General features: G+C 36.7%; 1 protein-coding gene across 1 annotated transcript in view; it reads right to left on the bottom strand.

Annotated features, from left to right (window-relative positions):
* Positions 1 to 20,328, bottom strand: part of LOC120630586 (tRNA dimethylallyltransferase) — a 334,518-nt gene extending 314,190 nt beyond the window's left edge. The window contains exon 1 of the mRNA XM_039899852.1: positions 20,168 to 20,328. Within this exon, the coding sequence (XP_039755786.1) occupies positions 20,168 to 20,305 (138 nt within the window). The 5' untranslated portion in view covers positions 20,306 to 20,328. The remainder of the gene's footprint in view (positions 1 to 20,167) is intronic.
* Positions 20,329 to 20,786: the final 458 nt, after the last annotated feature.

The following is a 20,786-nucleotide window of genomic DNA, read 5'->3' as shown; positions in this document are numbered from 1 at the left end:
CCCTGCTTTCTGAGTGCAAGGGTTCGATTCCCACAGCTGGAAAATATTTGTGTGATGAATATGAATGTTTTTCAGTGTCTGGAAGTGTTATGTATATTATTCATAAAAATATTCATCAGTCATCTTAGTACCCATAACACAAGCTACGCTTACTTCGGGGCTAGATGGCGATGTTTGTATTGTCGAAGTATATTTATTTATTTCAACGATGTAGAAAAACATCGCAAGGAAACCCGCATGCCTGAGAGTTCTCTATAATGTTCTCAACAACGTGTGAAGTCTACACATCAGCACTGTCAGTGGCGTGCACTTCATACATGCACAAAAGCACTGCCTACCTTAAATTTTTTGTAAGTCTCATCAAGGAGAAGAATTTTTCTATTGACATCTTCCTTCTTCATGCATACCCTGGTCAAAAACCCTGTGCACGCCACTGGGCTCTGTGCCAGCATGATGGACTATGGCCTTAACCCTTCTTATATTATGTGAGAGAAAATCCGTGCCCTGTAGTTGTCCGGTATCCGTAATGGGTTGCTATGATGATAATGATATTGATTTGGCTTAATCTTATATCTTTAAACGAGCAATTTTTGTATACATATAATTGGAAACTTAGTATACAGGGGGCGATAAACCGATCTAGCTAGGATTCATTTTTAGAAAATGTCATTATATTTGTGTTATCCGGTAGTAACCGATTTGGTGCAACGAAGTTGCACGGGTCAGCTAGTTATTATTATTGTAACACTTTATTTGTAAACCATAATATATGCTAAATAGCTTTATCTCTGCCAGGTATCCTTAGAATTAGGAAAAAAAGAGGAGAACATACTGAATGTGGTACAAAACCTAAGCTTCAGGTTGATGGACACAGGACCAGACTTTGCAAGAGATTTCCATTCAATGCCCGGCCATCTGTTGGTCGGTTGATCATCAGATGGGACCATTTGCTTGGTACTTCAATTACAAATATAAAAAGGAATTGGCTAAGTCTTGAAGCAGTGCATACTGTGACACAATAGAAGGGTATTTGACCCTTCTGATGCCCCATTTTAATTAATTCCACAGGTTACTAATACGCCTGTAATAATAAGGTGCACGTACACACCAGACAAGTTAATTGAAAATAAACAGCATAAGATTAATTAACTTACATAATAATGATCACTTTCATAATTTATGACTATTAAGTCCTGGGCCATTAATTTTTATTGCCTAGTAAATCTAAAAGCAGGCGATCTTTGTATTGTTTTAGAGAAAAACGCTCTATATTTTCCACGTTTAGATCCTTATCGGGGACAGACTGTATTTTATATTACTATAATTACTAAAATAAAATTTAAGTTCGGCAACTAATTGGTTATGAAGCCTTAGTACCTACATGATTTGCTCGCTCGCCAACTTGAAGATACCGTCAAAGTATTTTTTTTTTATTGTTAGTTAACTTGCGACTCTTGCGTTGTTACATCTGTCCCATACTATACGGATGCAAGGCTTGGACTATTAAAGAAGACCTCAGGAAACGCATAGAAGCATTTGAGATGTGGACATTCTGACGTATGTTAGCCGTTAGTTGGACTCTCAAAGTATCCAATGAGTAAGTTCTGCGACGCGTCAACCAACGGCGTGAACTTTTGCACACCATCAAGATCAGAAAAGTTGCATATCTGGGGCACGTGCTAAGGCACGAGAGATATAAGCTCCTTCTACTTATTATGATGGGAAAAGTTGCAGGAAGAAGAGGCGTTGGTCGCAGAAGAAAGTCCTGGCTTCGTATAATCAGAGAGTGGACTGGACTGGAGTCGCGAGTGCAGCACAAGAATTTACGAAGCTGACTGCCAACCTTCGCTAGTCGGAGAGGCACCGCAAGAAGAAGAATATTAGTTAACTTATTTTCTTATGTCTATAATGGAGAGTGTTCTGAAGAGTTGTTTGCGTTGATACCTCCTTCCCTGTTCTCTGACCGCACCTCACGCCATAGAAATAAATTCCACCCTCATAATCTGGATGCCTGGTATTCTTCTACTGTTCAAAATACCAGATAATTTCTACCGCGCACTTGCAAATTGGGGAACAATCTCTCATCTGATCTGTTTTCTCAAAAATACAATCTAGGGTTATTCAAGGGGCGGATAAACAAATTCCTTAAAAGCCGGCAACGCATCGATGATCCTCTGGTGCTGCAAATGTTTATGGGCGGCGGTGATCACTTTACATCAGGTGACCCACTTGCTAATTTGCCCGCTATTAATATAAAAAAAACGTCTTTTATTTCAAATATCACCATATAATGTGTTTATTTCTTGTTATGAAAGAGCGGTGTCTTCTGACCCAGGGGTAGTAATGCTACCCTTAAAATAAGGCTCCGGCCATAAACGTTAACAGTAATTTAATTTACCCACATAAACTATTTTTGTTTTCATTTTATTTTCATGGCCTGATGCATCTTGCTTTAGAGTCGCAATCCGGTACATCCGATTTGCATTTTACAAAGTTCTGCAAAATCCTTAGTTATTGGACTTTAAATAATTAAACTATAGATAACTATAACTTAATATGTGCAAGATACTTTTTTAACATAAATTTAAACTTTATTTTTTCACAGCTAATGTTCATTACATTGTGTCGAGTGTTGTGGTGGGTCGATATTTTGATATAAACACGGGCGCATTTTCGATACACTTCAGTTTTGTATTGAGACTCAGACAGCGCAAAGGTACCTCCTGGTGTCTAAGTCGCTATCATGAGTCTATACTCTAATTATGACATGTAGGTATCTACTTATTAGTTGATACCTACATGTCATAATTATGTCGATGTCGATGATATGCAATTGAAAAAACATGATTTTTTCATAATAGTATAACTTATAATAATTCATAGAAGTAAAGTACCGCGTCAAATCGTTTAATTTATTCCGAAGGGCGTAAATTCAAGGTAACCATTATAATAGGTAAACGGTATTTTAAGAATTAATTGACTGTGTAGAGATTAGGGTTGTCAACTTACTCCTACATTTTTTGGCCGGGAAATTCAGCCTTTTTTTACCCCCCACATACAAGCTGCAAGAGTGCATCGTGCAATTATTTTATCACCGTAGTATATGTAAATGTTTCAGCCGGTTGGATGAGTATTAAAAAGATCATCATTATTATCAACCGGTTAAAGAGCGCGGGTTAACTATCAGAATCAGTACCACCGTAGTCCACTACGATGGACAAGGTCGGATAAGTAAACTTTAAGCGACTCTGAGAACATTATGGAGAATTCTAAGACATGAACGTTGCCTTACTATCTTTTCCTTCACCGTTAAAGCAAGTGATATTAAATAAAGACGTTAGAAGTGCGTGCCGAGTATGAAACTCGGTCCCCTCGAAATGGAGGCTGCCGCCCTAACCACTACTCAAAAACTTATCTGTCATTATCTATGTTAAATAATAAAATATATCGTGTGGCGCCACCATGGAATATTTTATTTCGCATGCGAATAATATAAGAATGACGTTTAGAAAAATTCAAATGAGACGTAACATCAATATTATAGCACGACAATAAAAGAACATGCACTTTTAATATTGACAAATCACATATTTTTTTTAACAACATGTTGGTTCTGGACTACAATCTCACCTGCTGGTAAGTTCTTATTCAGTCTAAATAAATAAATAAATATACTACGACAATACACACATCGCCATCTAGCCCCAAAATAAGCGTAGCTTTTGTTATGGGTACTAAGATGACTGATGAATATTTCTATAAATAATATACATAAATACATATAATAAACAGATGAACACCCAGACACTGAAAAACATTCATGTTCATCACATAAATATTTTCCAGTTGTGGGAATCGAACCCACGGCCCACTTAGAAAGCAGGGTCGCTGCCCACCGCGCCAGTCGGGCGTCAGCAGTCGGCAGTCTAAGATGGTATCGGGCTAACCTGTTAGGTGTATGGCTGTTATACTAAACGCATAACCCTTAACGGTTTTAAAGCGGCGCTTTCTTATCTTAACTTACTTGGCTTACGGCGATTGGCGGCACGTCTTAGTCAGTACGGCGGCAAAATTCCACTGGTGTAGCATCAGTAAAAATTCAGAAAATTAATTAATACCCAGAAGAAGGAAAAAGAGCAAAAAGGCGGTCACCTACTCGTTGGACGGATACGGTGAAATCGTTGACCCAGACCACTGTGGTGAAATGCTTTCGACACGCTACCAACCGCCAAAAGTAAAGAAGACTCGCGCGGGAAGCCGTGCAATCCAATGATGCCTAACGCCATGAAATTCATCTCAGCAGCCACAGCCACTCTGTCAAAAGTGCATGACTTAGAAGAAGAAGAAGAATAATTTTCAGAAAATTTTCCTTCTGGGTCTCGAACCTAGGAACTTAGCTTATGAGACCTCTGCGCTTAACACTGCGTCTTCAGCAACCTACCCCAAAAATCATCAAACGCAATATTCTGGAAAACAGAAGGTTTGACAACCCTAATAAAGTCTGCTTTTGTTACATATTTTGACAATACGGAAATTTAATGTTTCATACTAATAAATATTGGCATTTTTAATTAACAACTTGTCATAGATATTTCTATTAACGTGAAAATATTACTCAACCACTTTTATAGTTTTCTGTTTTAAATTCCAAACGTCTGATAAAACGGATGCAAATTTGTAAGTTTAGAAGTAACCTCCTGTTTTTCTGTATTGTATCAATCTTTGAAATTTGTTTAACTATGTCCTGATCTCATGTGTTCTCGAATGATAAATAGTGATAAAAAGTGAGATGCTCCGAGCTAAGCTCTCAAGTCACACCAGCGAAGACTTCGATCTTTACTCAGTAGGTGGTATTCCTTACTAATAAATGCATTAGTGTGTTCGTTAGTTTTTTTGTCTGTTTGTTTGTCCTTTGTTTACGCCCTTATTAACTAAACAACTTGATTTTTGGCATAAAGTTAGTTGAAAGGACGGAGAGTAACATAGGCTACTTTATATCCCACAAAAACCAACGTTTCCTACTGTGTTTAAAAAAAACCGTAATAAACTCTGAAGAAAACGCAGGCAGCAGCTAATATAGTATACCTAAAGGAGCACGTAAGCGATAGAAAAGTTTAGGTACGATAATATTTTTTTTTATATTCCACTACAAGTTAGCCCTTGACTGACGTGTCACCTAACGTGATAGTGCAGTCTAAGATGGTAGCGGGACAACCTGTTAGAGACTAGAGAGTCGGTAGTCATACCCCTAATGGGTTTCTACGCGACATCGCACCGGAACACGTCACGTTGGCGGCACTTCTTTGTCGGTAGGCTGGTAACTAGCCACGGCCAAAGCCTTATTACTCTAACTAGGTTGATCTTTAAATAGTTTAAAGTAAAAATTTGAAGTGTGTCATGGTGAAATCAAAAAGCACCCGGCTTAGATGTGGTCTTGTTTGTAGACCAGAGAGTGTTCGGAACCCTAGAAACTCTAGTTTCACGAATATAGTTCAAACTAAAGCTTCTAAGGTTACAAATATTGTATGTAGGCACGCATCAAAAGTGCATTTTACTATGGGCCTATTTGAATAAAATTTAAAAAACTCCGACTTTCAATATCGTGTCCTTTCATTTGATACCCATATTGAAGGAATTAAAAAAAAATTTAAACCGCTATTTTGTAGTGGCGGCCATCTTGAACTGATTTTCAACAAACATTATAACAATGCCGACTACCTACCTATCTTTTAATCAACAAAATCGGTTCATCAATTCTGAAAATACGATGCAGATGTTCATGGGCGACGGTGATCACATAAATCAGGTGACCCACGTGCTCGTTTGCCCGCTATTAATATTTAAAAAAACCCCATCCAGCCCGTTATCTTAGCGACAGGTTGTGAACTTACTGGCACGCGCCGCGTGTCAGTAACCTGGCCAGTCTAGCTTTCCCACGTGCGCGTATAATTAGCACCAGACGTTCACTTATTGTCTACTCTTCAGGGCCTCTTCCATAGAATTAAGAGCATATAGAACCCTCATTTAGCTATTGGATAGATATTGGATAGAAGCAGGCGTTACTTTGCGGAAATCCATGTTATATTATGAAATTTAAGCTTAATTTGGTATACTCCGCGAAAAGCAGGAGTATGGTGTTATTTATAATTTCTTCAATTCTTATACTCCACACTAAACAGATCTTCGGCAATGTATCCTCTATGCAGCATATACAGGTTCTCCTGCTTTTCGCGGAGTATAGCAAATTAAACTTAATTTTCAAAATATAGGATCTTGGTTCCGCCAATGGAGCATATAGGTGAATCCGGATAAAAATGCAGCATTGCTTTTCACCGGACGAGCCCGCCCTGACCTCAAGGACAAAAGGGACCTTAACTTACTGACACCCTTCATCCGTCCTATACCGTGGCAAAAGACAGCCAAGGACTTGGGTGTAACTTTTGACAGTAGCTTTAAATTCGCAGATAGTATGAGTGCAGCCAGTAACACCGCTAAGTTCGTCCTCAATAGACTTGTCACTTCGGCATAAAGTCACACTTTATAAAACCTGTATCCGCCCCATCATGTAAAAAAAATCATCATCAGCCAATGTGCTTCCATTGCTGGACGGCCTCTTTCAAGACAGTTAAAAAAAAATACCGGTACTCATTATAATATAAATACAGATCTTATAACAAAGAACAGATCTTACGTCGACCGCCGTATCCAGATTCTAGATTGTAAGGATATACAAATAAATAAAATTGAAGTATCCTTCTGTGATATCGTAATAATTGCCTCTTATGAAACTCGTTTCGAGTGTTTGAACGTCAGCATAACTTTTTTAGTCTATTTATCCCGGCAGCATGGCTAGCACGGACAGGAGATAAAACAATGGCCATAACAACAATCAGTTAGAGGGATGTACAGCATGATCATTAAAATATTTTAATGATCATGCTGTACATCCCTCTAACTGCCGGCCGATTGGCGCAGTTCGCAGCGACCCTGCTTTCTGAGTCAAAGGCCGTGGGTTCGATTCCCACAGCTGGAAAATGTTTGTGTGATGAGCATGAATGTTTTTCAGTGTCTGGTTGTTTATATGTATATTATAAATATTTATGTATATTATTTATAAAAATATTCATCAGTCATCTAAGTACCTATAACACAAGCTACGCTTACTTTGGGGCTAGATGGCGATGTGTGCGTTGTCGTAGTATATAAATAATTCTTATATCATATTTTTGTTCCAGTGATAATCATGCAGTCGATGATGGTAACGGGCTACTTGTAAGGATTATGGCAGTTATATTTAATCCATACCCCTCATCGGTTTCTTCGCGACATCGTACCGGAACGCTAAATCGTTTAGCGTCTTTGTCGGTAGGGTGGTAACTAGCCACGGTCGAAGCCTCCCACCAGACAAAATCAAACAAACCAGATTTTTCAGCGGATCTTCTCGGTAAACAGGTACCCCTAATCGATTTCTACGCGAAGTCGTACCGAAATGCAAAAATGTTCTGTCGTTTTCGGCAGGGTTTCATCTAGCCACGTCCGAAGCCCACAGTACTTAGACATCAAGCGTCTAGGCGCTTGGTATTGGATAGAAGCAGGCACTACTTTGCGGGAAATTAAGCTTAATTTTTTATACTCCGCGAAAAGCAGGAGAATATTAATTTATTTATTTATTTATCATGGACCACCGATAGTAGATACATTAAAACTTGCTCTTTTTTTTGGAATGAGTCACATAGTAAATGTTCAACTATTTACAGGTTATCACAGCATGCATTAAAATGTAAAAAGTTATTCCTATAAATTATTTACAGTTAATTATTAGTCTGTTAATATAAACCTTTAAAAGCATAAATATTTAAAGCTATGTTACAATGAATAATTTAACTTAATCAATTATAAGGAAACAAAAATAAATATGTATGGTGTACACTGTACAGTCTAAGATGGTAACGGGTTACTTACTTCTAAGGGTTATGGAAGCTATATTAACCCATAGTCCACTAACCGATAATCGGTTTCAAAGCGATATGTCGCAGGGTTCTTTATCGGCATTGGCGTGCACAGGGTCTTTGACCAGGGTATGCATAAATGGAAAAGTCCTTCGCCTTTATGAGTTATAAAAAATGTTAGGGTAGGCAGTGCTTTAGTGCATGTATGAAGTGCACGCCACTGTATGTCGGTAGGGTAAGCCACGGCCGAAGCCTCCTAGATCAGACCAGAGGAAATTCTAAAACTTAAAATCGAATCCGGACCTCACCCTTAAACCCAAAGATCTCAGCACAGCGCAACAGAGATCGTCACCTATCTATACAAAAGTGCACACTTGGTCACCTAACGCCTGTGTATACGGCCGTGTGGACTAGACCGCGACGATATATTACTATCTTTGATATTATACACCTGTCCGAGTGTCTAGACGCTTTTAAAAAAAGCGTACAAAAAACAGAAATCAACGGTTGGCCTGCTCTTTGCTAGCCAACTGCGGTTGAAATACATCAAAATATCCAGTATCCTAAGTAAAACGTTTTTTTTTTAATTATTATTACACTACAAGTTAGCCCTTGACAGCAATCTAGTCCAAGTTATTTATTTATTTATTTTATTTAAGATAATAGCGGGCGAATCGGATTCTACGCGAGATAGTACCGGAAAGCTAAATCGCTTAGCGGCACGTCTTTGTCGGTAGGGTTGTAACTAGCCAAGGCCGCAGCCTCGCACCAGACAAAATAAATACTTGATAAGAACTATTGAAATCTTACTTTACGGATAGCATTGACAGGAGATATACATTGAAGAAATATTTTTCTCTCAGAGGAAAGGACAAAATTTTATATTCTCCCACAGCTTTATCTAATCTCCGAGCAGTAACGCACAAGCGGCAAGCACACTCTACTTATAATATTATAATAATTAGAGGCCATCCCAGGTCCCCCCCCCCCCCCCCCCTTTTCTTACAGGAAATCTATTTTATGACTAGACGTGTCCAAAGTACAGTGTCAGGGGTATACAATGGTGGTACATGTATACCCCTGACACTGTCATTATATTATGGCCTGACAAATATTTTGCCATGCTATTTTAATGCTATCCGTACTGTTTGATTAAGTTCAGAAGTTTTAGGAGGACGATGTCCAGGGGAATCGCTTGTAGTTTAAATATGACTCAAATATGAAAACAGATAGTGAGTGTACATTAGTAATAATATGGTAAAGTTATACTGTTTGTGTTCACAGTGCACTATGAATCATTATCAGAGTCCTCAGTTTTTACACGCCTACAGCGCGGCTGGCATAGGAAATTCAAACTGAAAATTCATTTTTTTCAAGTAGGCCCTGTTTATAAGCACTTTTGAAAAGTCGAGTCAGTCTGTTTGTAATGACTCACCGGTTCAGAAGGCAGATTCTACCGAGAAGAGGCGGCAAGAAACTCAGCAGACTATTTATGAAAATTAAGCTTAATTCGATATACTCCGGGAGAAGCAGGAGAAGAAGGAGGTTTCGGAGCGAACGTGCGTAGAGGGTATATTGCCGAAGATCTGTTTGGTGAGGAATATAAGGATTGAAGAAATTATAAATTACATCATACAGATTCTCCTGCTTTTCGCGGAGTATAACAAATTATGCTTAATTTTCATTATATATCATTTTCAACATCATTTTATAGTTTAACAATCTTTAGAATTTTTCTACCTTGTGAGAGATGAGAGCGGTATTGCCTGCTTCCAAGTAGCCTTGTCGTTAATGTAGTTTTAAAGGAATTAGTCAATAATGTAGTGACCACGATTGATTAAATGTGATTTAATAAACAACACAAGGCAAGGCAGGAGACAAAAATATGAAAATTAAGCTTAATTTGCAATACCCCGCGAAAAAAAGAACTTTTTTCTTTTGTCAAATGAGGAGATGTAGCTCTTGGAGAAAGTTTTGATAATTAAAACTCTCAGTAATATTTTTTTTTAATCGCAGAATTACAAATATACCGATTCTAGCGACTCCTTAGAAAACATTTTACTCTTTTCGCGGAGTATTGCAAATAAATATAGGAATACGACAATTCACACATCGCCATCTAGCCCCAAAGTAAGCGTAACTTGTGTTATGGGTTCTAAGATGACTGATTAGTATTTTATGAATAATATACATAAATACTTATAATACACATAAACAGAAATAATTATAATATACAGATAAACACCCACTCTGAAAAACATTCATGTTCATCACAGAAACATTTCCAGTTGTGGGAATCGAACCCACGGCCACGACTCAGAAAGCAGGGTCGCTGCCCATTGCGCTAGCGCGGCCGTCAATCAATAAATCAATAATATATGAATGTCATTGTTAAAAATTTAAAATTTTATGTATATATTTAGGTACATAAAATCCGCTCTATTATAAATTTATATATTATTATCTGGGATTATGAGCTTTATGTCCATGTGGTAAGGTACAAGAGCAAGTGTGATGAAAAATAGTCATTTTTTCATTATACGGGTATTAAGTATATGTAGATTTTAACTCAAAAAAATATAGGATTTTGACTGTAACACAGGGCGGCATTTTGTAAGACATGTTCTTCGAATGCCCTGCGAAGTGTTTCTCTATTTATCCGCTTGGTGCGCTTATTATTACTACAAAAAAATGTGATATATAATAACAATCAATATAATCAATTTAAAAAAATTGCAATATGTAACACAGAGTAAAAAAAAAATTAAAAAAAATTGCAATATGGAAGTTTGTAACAACAGATTTGTTACAAACTTCCATATTCCAATTTTTTTTAATTTTTTTTTTGACTTTGTGTTAATAGGCTGGTGATGATGACTATATTGTAGCTATCTCACTCTAGCCAAAGAATTTCCGGACCCAATTTGGGTCCAGAGTTAGACAGATGAAGATATGGATCTGAGTAAGTACACTAGATACCTGTAGGCCGTTTATGTGAGCTGGTATCACCACAGCTGTGTTTAGATAACCGTATCAAAATTGCGTCTTAAATATTAATTCCGGTGCCAAAATTTATGCGTAGATCAGAAGTTCCCAACCTTTTCAACTCCGCCACACCAACAACTTCAGAAATTTGTCACGGCGCTACGCGTTAACCTAACTGGTGAAATAGATTGGTACTCACTTGTTAGTTAGGCAGATAGGGAAAAAAAAACATTCACTCTCACACATTCATTAAAAACAAATCGTTTAACAAAGAATTAAGAAAAATTAAACTACCCCATCCCATCAATGTGATGGTTGAGTTCGTTGATCTGCACACAATTATTCATAGCGTGGAATTCACGGCATTAGAATTGAATTATTATCATTGGTTCTTTTTTTTAATTCAGAAAGAGCGCAAAGCTTGTCTTTTTTAAGGCGCCCCTGGTTGGGAAGCCCTGGCGTAGATGAAGATGTCTAGCAATTTAAAAACATTGATAACTAATTTGATAAGCGAGTATAAATAAATAAAACAAGTATTTTGATTAGATAACTCCTCAAGATTTGTTTTTGCTCTTTTTTTCAAGTTAGCCCTTGATTACAAACTCACCAGGTGGTCAGTTGTTAAGGAGTCTAAAATGATAACGGGCTAACCTGTAAGGGTATGTCAGTTATAATAAACGAAATCACCTAATCGGTTTCTACGCGACATCTTACCGGAACGCTACATCGATTTCCGACACGACGGTAGGGCGGTAACTAGCCGCGGCCGTAGCCTTCTACCAGAAAATTCAGTAATTGTAAACTATCCCAAATAACCCTGTCGGGAATCGAACCCGGAGCCCACTGAAACTAGCTAGGCCTCCCACTTTCTATAGACAATGAAGCGGTAGGGCCCAGCGATATCAGCCATACCTTTCACATTCACTTACCATGAAGTGAGAAAGCAGTCAATATGTTACAGAATAAAGACATTGCCGTATCTCTCCCAGGCAAGCACGGTTCGCTCCGAGCCAGCAAAATCACTCACCATCGAGTGATATAGCGGCCAATCGCTAACTTGTCATCGAACAAAAAATCCCCCAACCTTGGCGCAAAAGGCAGTACAGTCAACTCGACTCGCCGGCAGCGGCATATCGAGGCACCGCGGGGAGCGCGTAACCTTGGCCGAGGCGACGAACCCGCGCCGGAATGCAAACAAGACCTGCCGACTGCCGGCCACTTGCCGAAATTGTGCAGCATACGATAAATACGCAGATAACTTCTGAGTAATATGGACTTTGAATGGCGTAGGTTAAATGGTGAACGTAAACCTCCCCTATAATCTAGCCAACACTAAGGGAGGTTTACGTTTAGCATGTAACCTACGAATTCAAAATCTGGCCTTGAATTTGGCGACCAGATGTGGTGGTGGTCTTTACGTGGGCTATTCGGCAAATAACTATAGTGAGACGGTCATTTTTTCAAGTCAAATTGGCGCTTTCAGAAAATGTTTATGGTTCCAATAGTACGATAAGATCTTTTTTCCTTTTGTTTTTTTTGGTTTTAGGCCTTTTGTGATTAATTTTAGCGCTTATTTATAACTATATTGTGGCAACATAATTGGTTTGTGTGATTTAAAAAAAACTATAAATTACTCTCATCTGTAAAAGTACGCACTGGTTTATCTATGGAAAATGTAATAAATAAACTACAGTCAGTATATTTTTTTTAATTCACAAGTTAAACCACGTCTGCAGTGTCACCTGGTGAATGTCGATGCAGTCTAAGATAAGAGCGGGCTAACCTGTAGATGGCATGAAAATTTTAAGCCATACCCCTGATCGGTTTCTACGCGACATCAGGCTGGCGGAACGTTAGGGTTTTAACTAGCGACGGAATAACAATTATAAGGGGTATTTTGATATTGCCCTAAACAAGCCTGCTACCATCCTACACTGCATCATCTCTTACCAACAAGTGAGATTGCAGTCAAGGTTTAACTTGTAGCAGAATAAAAAAATAATAGTCATTCTCGCTTTGAAACCTACTAGGGCCCGATTTCACCGTTTCAGTTTAAACGCGATTTAGTTTAAAGCCATCAAGTAGCCCAAGTCAGTTTACGCATTAAACTGGGTTCACGGCTATTATGGGTAGTTTACGCCAGCGTATAGCTAAACGTATAGCTAGCTATACGAAGTTATTAAACTTGGTTTTCGAAAGCATTTATGACAACAAATATCGTTAACGAGCAATCAAAATGGGTGTTTTCTTAAGTAAAACCTAGGAGCATTTTCATTTGTCTTGGATATTCTTTTATTATCATTAAGGCAATTTTGTTTAGTTTCGTATAAAATACTCAAGTACCAACAGACTGGATGTATGTAGGCGACGAATGCGTCTTGTTATGAATGGTGTTTTTCTTTATTGAGCCCATTTTGGTGATGACGTGATGAAGAGCTTTGGGCCTCGAAAACGAACGAAATACTTAATGGACAATAGACTCAAATCACTGGAAATTTATGTAAAAGTTTAGTTAGTAGTGTAATTTTCGTCCAATAGCTACTTATAACTTCAAAAATTCACATAGAAACAACTAGTTGAATTAATCTTATACCAATTTGGTTGTTACGAGTACTAGTAACAAAAGTAGCACCAACAAGCTAATGAAGGAATTTTGAACGGACGTGTAAATTTGGAAAAGTCAACCGCAGCCTATTTGCATTGTCTCACTAAATTGAACAAAAGCCTACAGCCTCCATAAATCATACTACACGCATGTCTCAAGTTTATTCTAACAAGATCAATTAGTCGTTAACGTCAGGTTGCCAGAATTAATTTTATACTGTCGTCAACTGGCACATAATGTCGCCCATGTGGAATGTTTGATTTCCCGTAGAACTTGTTTTTCCGGCATTTTAGTACTTTAGTCCTTGTTTGAAGTTTTTTCAATAATTTATAATTGATATAAAAAATTTGGCCCCTCAGTTTTCAAAGAGGACTGTAAGGACCGATCCGTTTTATCTCACGTATTTGCCCATACCGTCGCCCCCAACCTTTCCGAAGGCTAAACGATATCGAGTTTCGATGTTTCGAACAGCTATATCAATCAATATCTTGCCCTGGATTACTGAAATAAGTCATTATATTATATTTTTATTTTTAATAGAAATAGGAAATAATACGTATTAATTGTAAGGCAAACCGATTTGGTGACATTGACATGTAACAACAAATACGAGATTTTGCGAGATAGTAGGTTTCTTAGGTATTACGAAAATTAAGCTTAATTTTCTATACTCCGCGAACAGCAGGAGAATCTGTATGGTGTAATTCATAATTTCTTCAATCCTTACACTCCACACCAAACAGATCTTCGGCAATGTACCCTCTACGAACGTTTCGCTCCGAAACCGGAGCATCTTCATGTCGTGCGTAGAGGGTACATTGCCGAAGATCTGTTTGGTGTGGAGTATAAGGATTGAAGAAATTATAAATTAAACCATACAGATTCTCCTGCTGTTTCATAATATATTATGGATTTCCGCAAAGTAACGCCTGCTTCTATCCAATATGGTATCTTAGATATATTTATCAACAGTCCACTGCTAGAGTTAAGTCCTCTGCTAAGGGGAGGGTTTGCCCATAATCACCACGTTGGGCAGATTGGTGATCGCAGTAGATAGTAGTAGGACAGAGGACGCTGCTGCCCATTCTCCATTATATCCCCTTAGTCACCACGTACGACATCCGTTGGAAGAAGAGGGGTGGTGACAACTGTACTCTTATCTACCACGGCGTGTTACTATAGAAAAGCAATTTATGCTCGTCACAATACAGGAGTAGATGGTGAAGTGCCGGTAGAACTCCTCAACCATTAACGCCCCGGCTTCGGGAAAAGTAATATTTTGTAGAAGGTTATGAGGAGTTGAAATATGGCTATCACAGCTGATCAGTTTTATCTTAAGTAATTGCATATATACAGGCACGTGACACTCGTAACCTTTCTAAAGGCTATACGCACGATGCATGTACTTTAAACTTGCCCTAAATTATTAAATAAGGCTTTGGTTTCTCAAGTAATCATTATTAAACTTTGCGTGCATTTTTCAAGACAATATAATAGTTTTATTGTATATAAAAATAAGTAAAAAGGATGCCGCAAAATACTTACAAAGCGACAGCCGCTAGCAGAATTGAAAATTAAATGTTGGTCTTGAACTGGGTCAAAGAATCTTAACGCCCATAATGCACTCAATCTGATTAAAACAGTTGTTTCAAAACTGACATAATTCAAGTAAAATTAACACTACAGTTTTATCTGCAATTTAGCACACACTGCAATGGCAGCGACCTGCGCGAAGGCTAGCCGGCACCGCGTCTCGTTATATAACAAGTAGACAAACTCGGACAATATGCGGCGAAATTTACCAGAGTACCTACTGATTACCTGCATCATAATTTTGTCTGATTGGAAAATGATTTAACAGGGAACTGTTTACCTGCATAATCATTTTGTCTGATTGGAAAATGATTTACCAGGGTACTGTTTCCTTATCTACCTTTACCTACTGGTTGGTCAAACATTACTTATGGAAATTATATCTATTTCTAGTTTTTAATATTAATCTATGTATACATCTATTGCAATAATGTACCCTACTATACACTTATACTTATAGAAGCGGTGATAGCCCAGTGGGTAGGACTTCGGCTTCACTTTCCGGGGTTGAGTTCGAATCCCAGCAAGCACCTCCAACTTTTCCATGTTATGTGCGTGAAAATATTACTTGCTTCGACGGTGAGAAACATCGTGAGGAAACCGGCATGCCTGATAGTTCACCATAATCTTCTAAGAGGCGTTTGGAGAGCTTGCTGGACTACGGCCTTAACCCTCCTCATTGTGGGAGGAGACCCGTGCCCGGTAATGGGTTGATAATTGATATGATAATAATGATGAAACGAAAGGGATTCTAACAATTAAAAGGTGTTGCCTGTTTAAATATTGCAGTATTACAACGTTATGCCTCATTTAGTTAAGGCCCTAAGACCAACCTCAATGTATGTTGCCATTGAGGTTGTCGAAATGAGCTCGAAAAACACTGCTTAACTATTCCGACGTTATGACATTTGTAGGCCCTAATGATGGCTTAAAACTAAAAAAACCTAAAAAAAACGTATTTAAAAACCAAACAAATCGGGATGTTAGTAATACGACTATACATAGATTTTATAATTACAATATTGTTTGTTTATCAATACATAATAATTATTATCTATTTCGCTAATCCAAAAATAAAACAATAACAAAGTGTGGCGCAATCGAGATTGCACAATGACTTTTAATACGCCCAGTGCGCTGTTGCACCACTATTTTCCATACATTTTCATAACATTATTTATTATCTATGAAAGTCGTAACATTGTCATGAAGTGTTCATTTCCCAGTTCACTTCGTGCATAATTGAAATAACAAACCTCGGAAACAGGGTTGGCACTTAGCATTAAAAAAAATGGGAAAATATCCTATAAAAAGATGATGTGTATTCTAAATGTTATTCTCTGATCCCTAGAATACTCCTAAACTCCTTACTGTTACTCCTAACTCCTTACTTACTCCTTACTCCTGTACTGTACCACACTTTTCCTGTGTGTTATAAGTGCAATAAAGTGGAAGACTTCTTCTACTACTCAAAACATGTCGATCTCTTGCTCTGTGAAAATCAAATCTATCTGAGAACGGTAAATGTTTCCAGCATAAAAAGTACCTATTTTTTATTTCAGACTGTAATCTATCAGCTCGCTTTATTTCATCTAGATCCGTTCAGCCATTCGTGGTGGAATGATGGACAGTGGCATGCACTTGATACATGCACAAAAGCACTGCCTGCCCTAACATTTTTGTATAACTCATAAAGGAGAGGGATTTTTTAATTTTATGTCATCTTTCTTCTTTATGCATACCCTGGTTTAAAACAAAGTGCAACCCACTTAGTGCACAGGTCATGGAGTAACAAACACCCATCCAAACTTTCTTATTTATAATATAACATGTACACATATAGAAACCTAGCCCACTTCGTGCATAAATAAAAAAAACATAACAAAGAAATATAAAAAAATCTATCCCGGAAATTAAACAGTTTTTTTTAATCTAAGCATCTGGGTGATTTTTGTAATAACTTTTTAGTATCTATGAAAACGTTACATTGTTAGGAAGTGTTAAAGTCCAACTGCTTGATTGTAATAACAAACCACAGAATCCATTTTAGCATTTGGCATACAAAAAAACAATTGAGGATTATTACACAAATTATTTTAAATCAGATTTGTTTAATAATAAGTGTGGCAAAACTAAAAAATGCATTGTTATGAAATAACATTAATAAAACCATAACCAAGTTTTACAACATTTGTTTATAGTATTCTAATAATCTGTTCTCGATAATTATTCATTTTTAATTGTACTTCTTGTACTTCTTTGTACATGTGTATTGTTGTAGTATATTTATTTATTTATTTACTTATCTTATCATGTAAACAACAATCTTTTAAGAGTTATAAATAACCTAAAAATTATAAAAAGTTTTCATTACTTAACAGTAATTTAAAAAAAACAATGAGATTTTCTTTATTCAGAATGTATATTTTTAGAACCCCATTTTTTTTTAATAACTTTACCATACAAAGTCTTGAAAAGATGGTTAAAACAAAATTCATTTATTTCTAGTTCATTAGCACTTTTAAAACATCAAGTCAGTTTGTTTTAAAGTGACTCTTCCACTGGTTCAGCAGGCAGATTCTATTGAGGAGAGCCAGCAAGAACTCAGCAGATTGCTCATTTCAAGATCATTGTACAGTTTACAATCTTTGGAATTTTCTAACTTGCGAGATGAGTGTAGTGGCCTGCTTCTAAGCAGCCTTCTTAAAAAATCATCGATTGTATAGCAACCACAATTTATTTAATGTTTTTTAACTCAACTTATGCCTTAGCAGGTCAAAATTATCATCAAAATCATATTGTAAAAGCATATACTCAATCCCACAAATGACTTCTGTACCTTTTGAAGACAACATCCATTAAAAGTAAGGCAGTTGTTTATATCCACTATTCATTTATAAAGAGCAATGTTTTGACTTACAATTACTAATATTGTGAAGCTACAGTTTATATTTTTTTACAGACTGAATTGTGTGATTTACTTATCATCAAGTTGTGCTAACTTGCCCATATGAAGAGTTTATATCTGCCATTGTTCAGATTAAAGAATTCCCAACAAAATAAATACAGTAATTCATTGTCAGGAAATACCAACCATCAAAGAGGAAGTGAACAAATACTCCAAGAAACAAAAACTCAGACTCGAAAAACATCCCAATATCTTGGCACAGAGACTGCTTACAGACACAAATACTAAACGCCTGAAGAGATGGCATATACTAGACTTGGACGAAAGATAAAGCCACTTACCAGACCATAATTAACTCTATAGGGGAGGATATTCACTGGAATACCCCTCAAAATCAAACAGCATGTAAACATACAATCTGATTATGGCTGGAAAAGCCGATGGCAGATAGATATAATGTAATAAAAAAAAAAAAAATAATAATAATTGTCAAGAATATATATATTTTTTAATAAATTTAAAAAAAGGGTGGGATCCAGTGAGAAGTGTGCGAATATCACATTCTTAGCCAAATTCTCCAACCAGCAAACTTCTGTACATTTATTTTAATCTGACTATACAAATGTACCTACATATAAAAACGCTACATTTTACTCTTACTATTTACATTTTACTCCAAGTGAATTTTGAAAATAAAACATTACTTTACATTTGGATAAATGATTTGGACATAAAAGTGATTATACCAATTAGCGCATAACTATAATAATAATACATTGTTCTATGAGTATTTTACTAAATATAGTATAATTCTAATAACAATAAGAAATATCTTATTTGAATTATACCATATTTAATGAAATACTGATAGAACAAATAAGAGGTATATTATTGACTTACGTGTTGTCTTTTAATGAAATATTGTTTTGTAACTGCCTAGTTTTATTATAATAATAGATCTAAGGACCAACCCGTCACATCACAACCCACCCGCCCAGTCTTACAGAGAAAAACTTCTCGAACATGTAAGAAACACATCCTATGATGTGGCACCCTGTATCCATCAACTGGAACTACGGACTGGAACACAGTAATGCGGCTTGGCGGCAGAAATATGCATGGTGGTAGTACTACCCCAGACAAGCTCTACTACTACCTGCTTCTTCTAATGGCAATGTGAATGTTTAAAAACTATGCATAGCGGCAATCAGCTGTGCACGGGTAGCAAAGATAATTTTTTAAAGCTATTAAAATGCATGTCATACTTTTCCCGCTGAAAAATATCTTATCTAGAGTATTATGGCAGTGCCTAGGATGCAAGCTATCTCTGTGGCAAATTTTATCTAGATTATGTTATAATCTTCTAATCAGGGCTTACACAAACTTGCATTTATCATAATATAAGTATGGATATAGGATTCAAAGGGGCTGAATGGGAATTTTTGTATGTGAGAGTGCTCCACAGTAGGGTTAATGTTGATTAGAACTGTAATATAATTATCAACTGTTTTATTAATTTCACACTCCAGTTCAAAAGTATCCAAGTATCCAAAAGAAGCACAGAATATATTCATATAACAAAGCTAAGAATCACTGTGTTGAAAATACTGAACAGATAAAATAAAAATTACCTTAAAATGGCACTATGCTTCAGTGTTATGATGACAAACAGACAAATCAGGCTCACTGATAATTCCCCTCTTAGCATCAGGATTTTAAAATAAATAAAGTTTAAATTTTAAATTATATCCTTTTTAAGAACTAGCTTCCTATAAAATAAAGTTATGTTGTTGGAGGATTTCATTGCTGTAAGAAAAGCACTGCATTACAACTAAAATAAGTCCTTAAGCTATTATGACTTATAGTGCCAAAACTAAGTTTATTTTCTTATTAATCAAAGCTAGATATGTACTTACAATTCTAATAGGAAAGTAACAGGTGGTAGCAGAGGTTACTTTTGTCTCATGGAAAATTAACAAAGAAATCACAATATTTACTTTAAATCACGACATACGCTACGTCATTAATCATTAAACGATAATTTAAAAGGAGGTTGGATTGTCATAAAACGCTATGAGGCTCACAAAATATCGTAAACAACAACTTTTTTAGGTTAGAACGACATACCTGCATCGAGTCTGCGCTGATGATCTCCGTACCCAGTTTTTGGGCCAATTCCACGCCTAATTTAGTTTTTCCTGTACCCGTTGCACCCAAAATTATCACCATTGGTATTTTAGAGGATATCACAGACCTTAAGGCCATCACGAAACACTTGCACGCACTTCACACACACACACCAACTAACTTCACTATTGTTTTGACAGCTGACAGTTGAAACAGATAGCTTTACGTTCCATTTTTAGCAAAGGTCGTTCGATAATCAAGCCTTGTTTCACGTGGATTCGCATGTCACGTGTACTAACGTTTGTTTATTTAGTAACATGTACTTGTTGTTAAATAGTAGGTACAATCTCTAGCTAACCACGGAAGCTTTATACTATGAACGCTTTGTTTTCCTTTCGGTACATAGTTTTCCCTATCTGTATAAACAATACACTAACGTAGTTTTATTTAATTCCTAGTCGTTGCCCATGAACGCGGTTAAACTTTCAACCCTTAAAATGTGCATTTTTTTAAATTGTATGCTGTAGATTATCAATTAACATCATTCTTAATTATCCTTTCTTAAGTACATAAATGGCCTTCATGACTCAATCCAACCCTCTGTGCCAGATTTCTGGAA

The sequence above is a fragment of the Pararge aegeria genome, chromosome 16 (assembly GCF_905163445.1).
Source record: "Pararge aegeria chromosome 16, ilParAegt1.1, whole genome shotgun sequence".
Classification (NCBI taxonomy): Eukaryota; Metazoa; Arthropoda; class Insecta; order Lepidoptera; family Nymphalidae; genus Pararge; species Pararge aegeria.
This window is presented reverse-complemented; position numbering and strand designations above follow the sequence as displayed.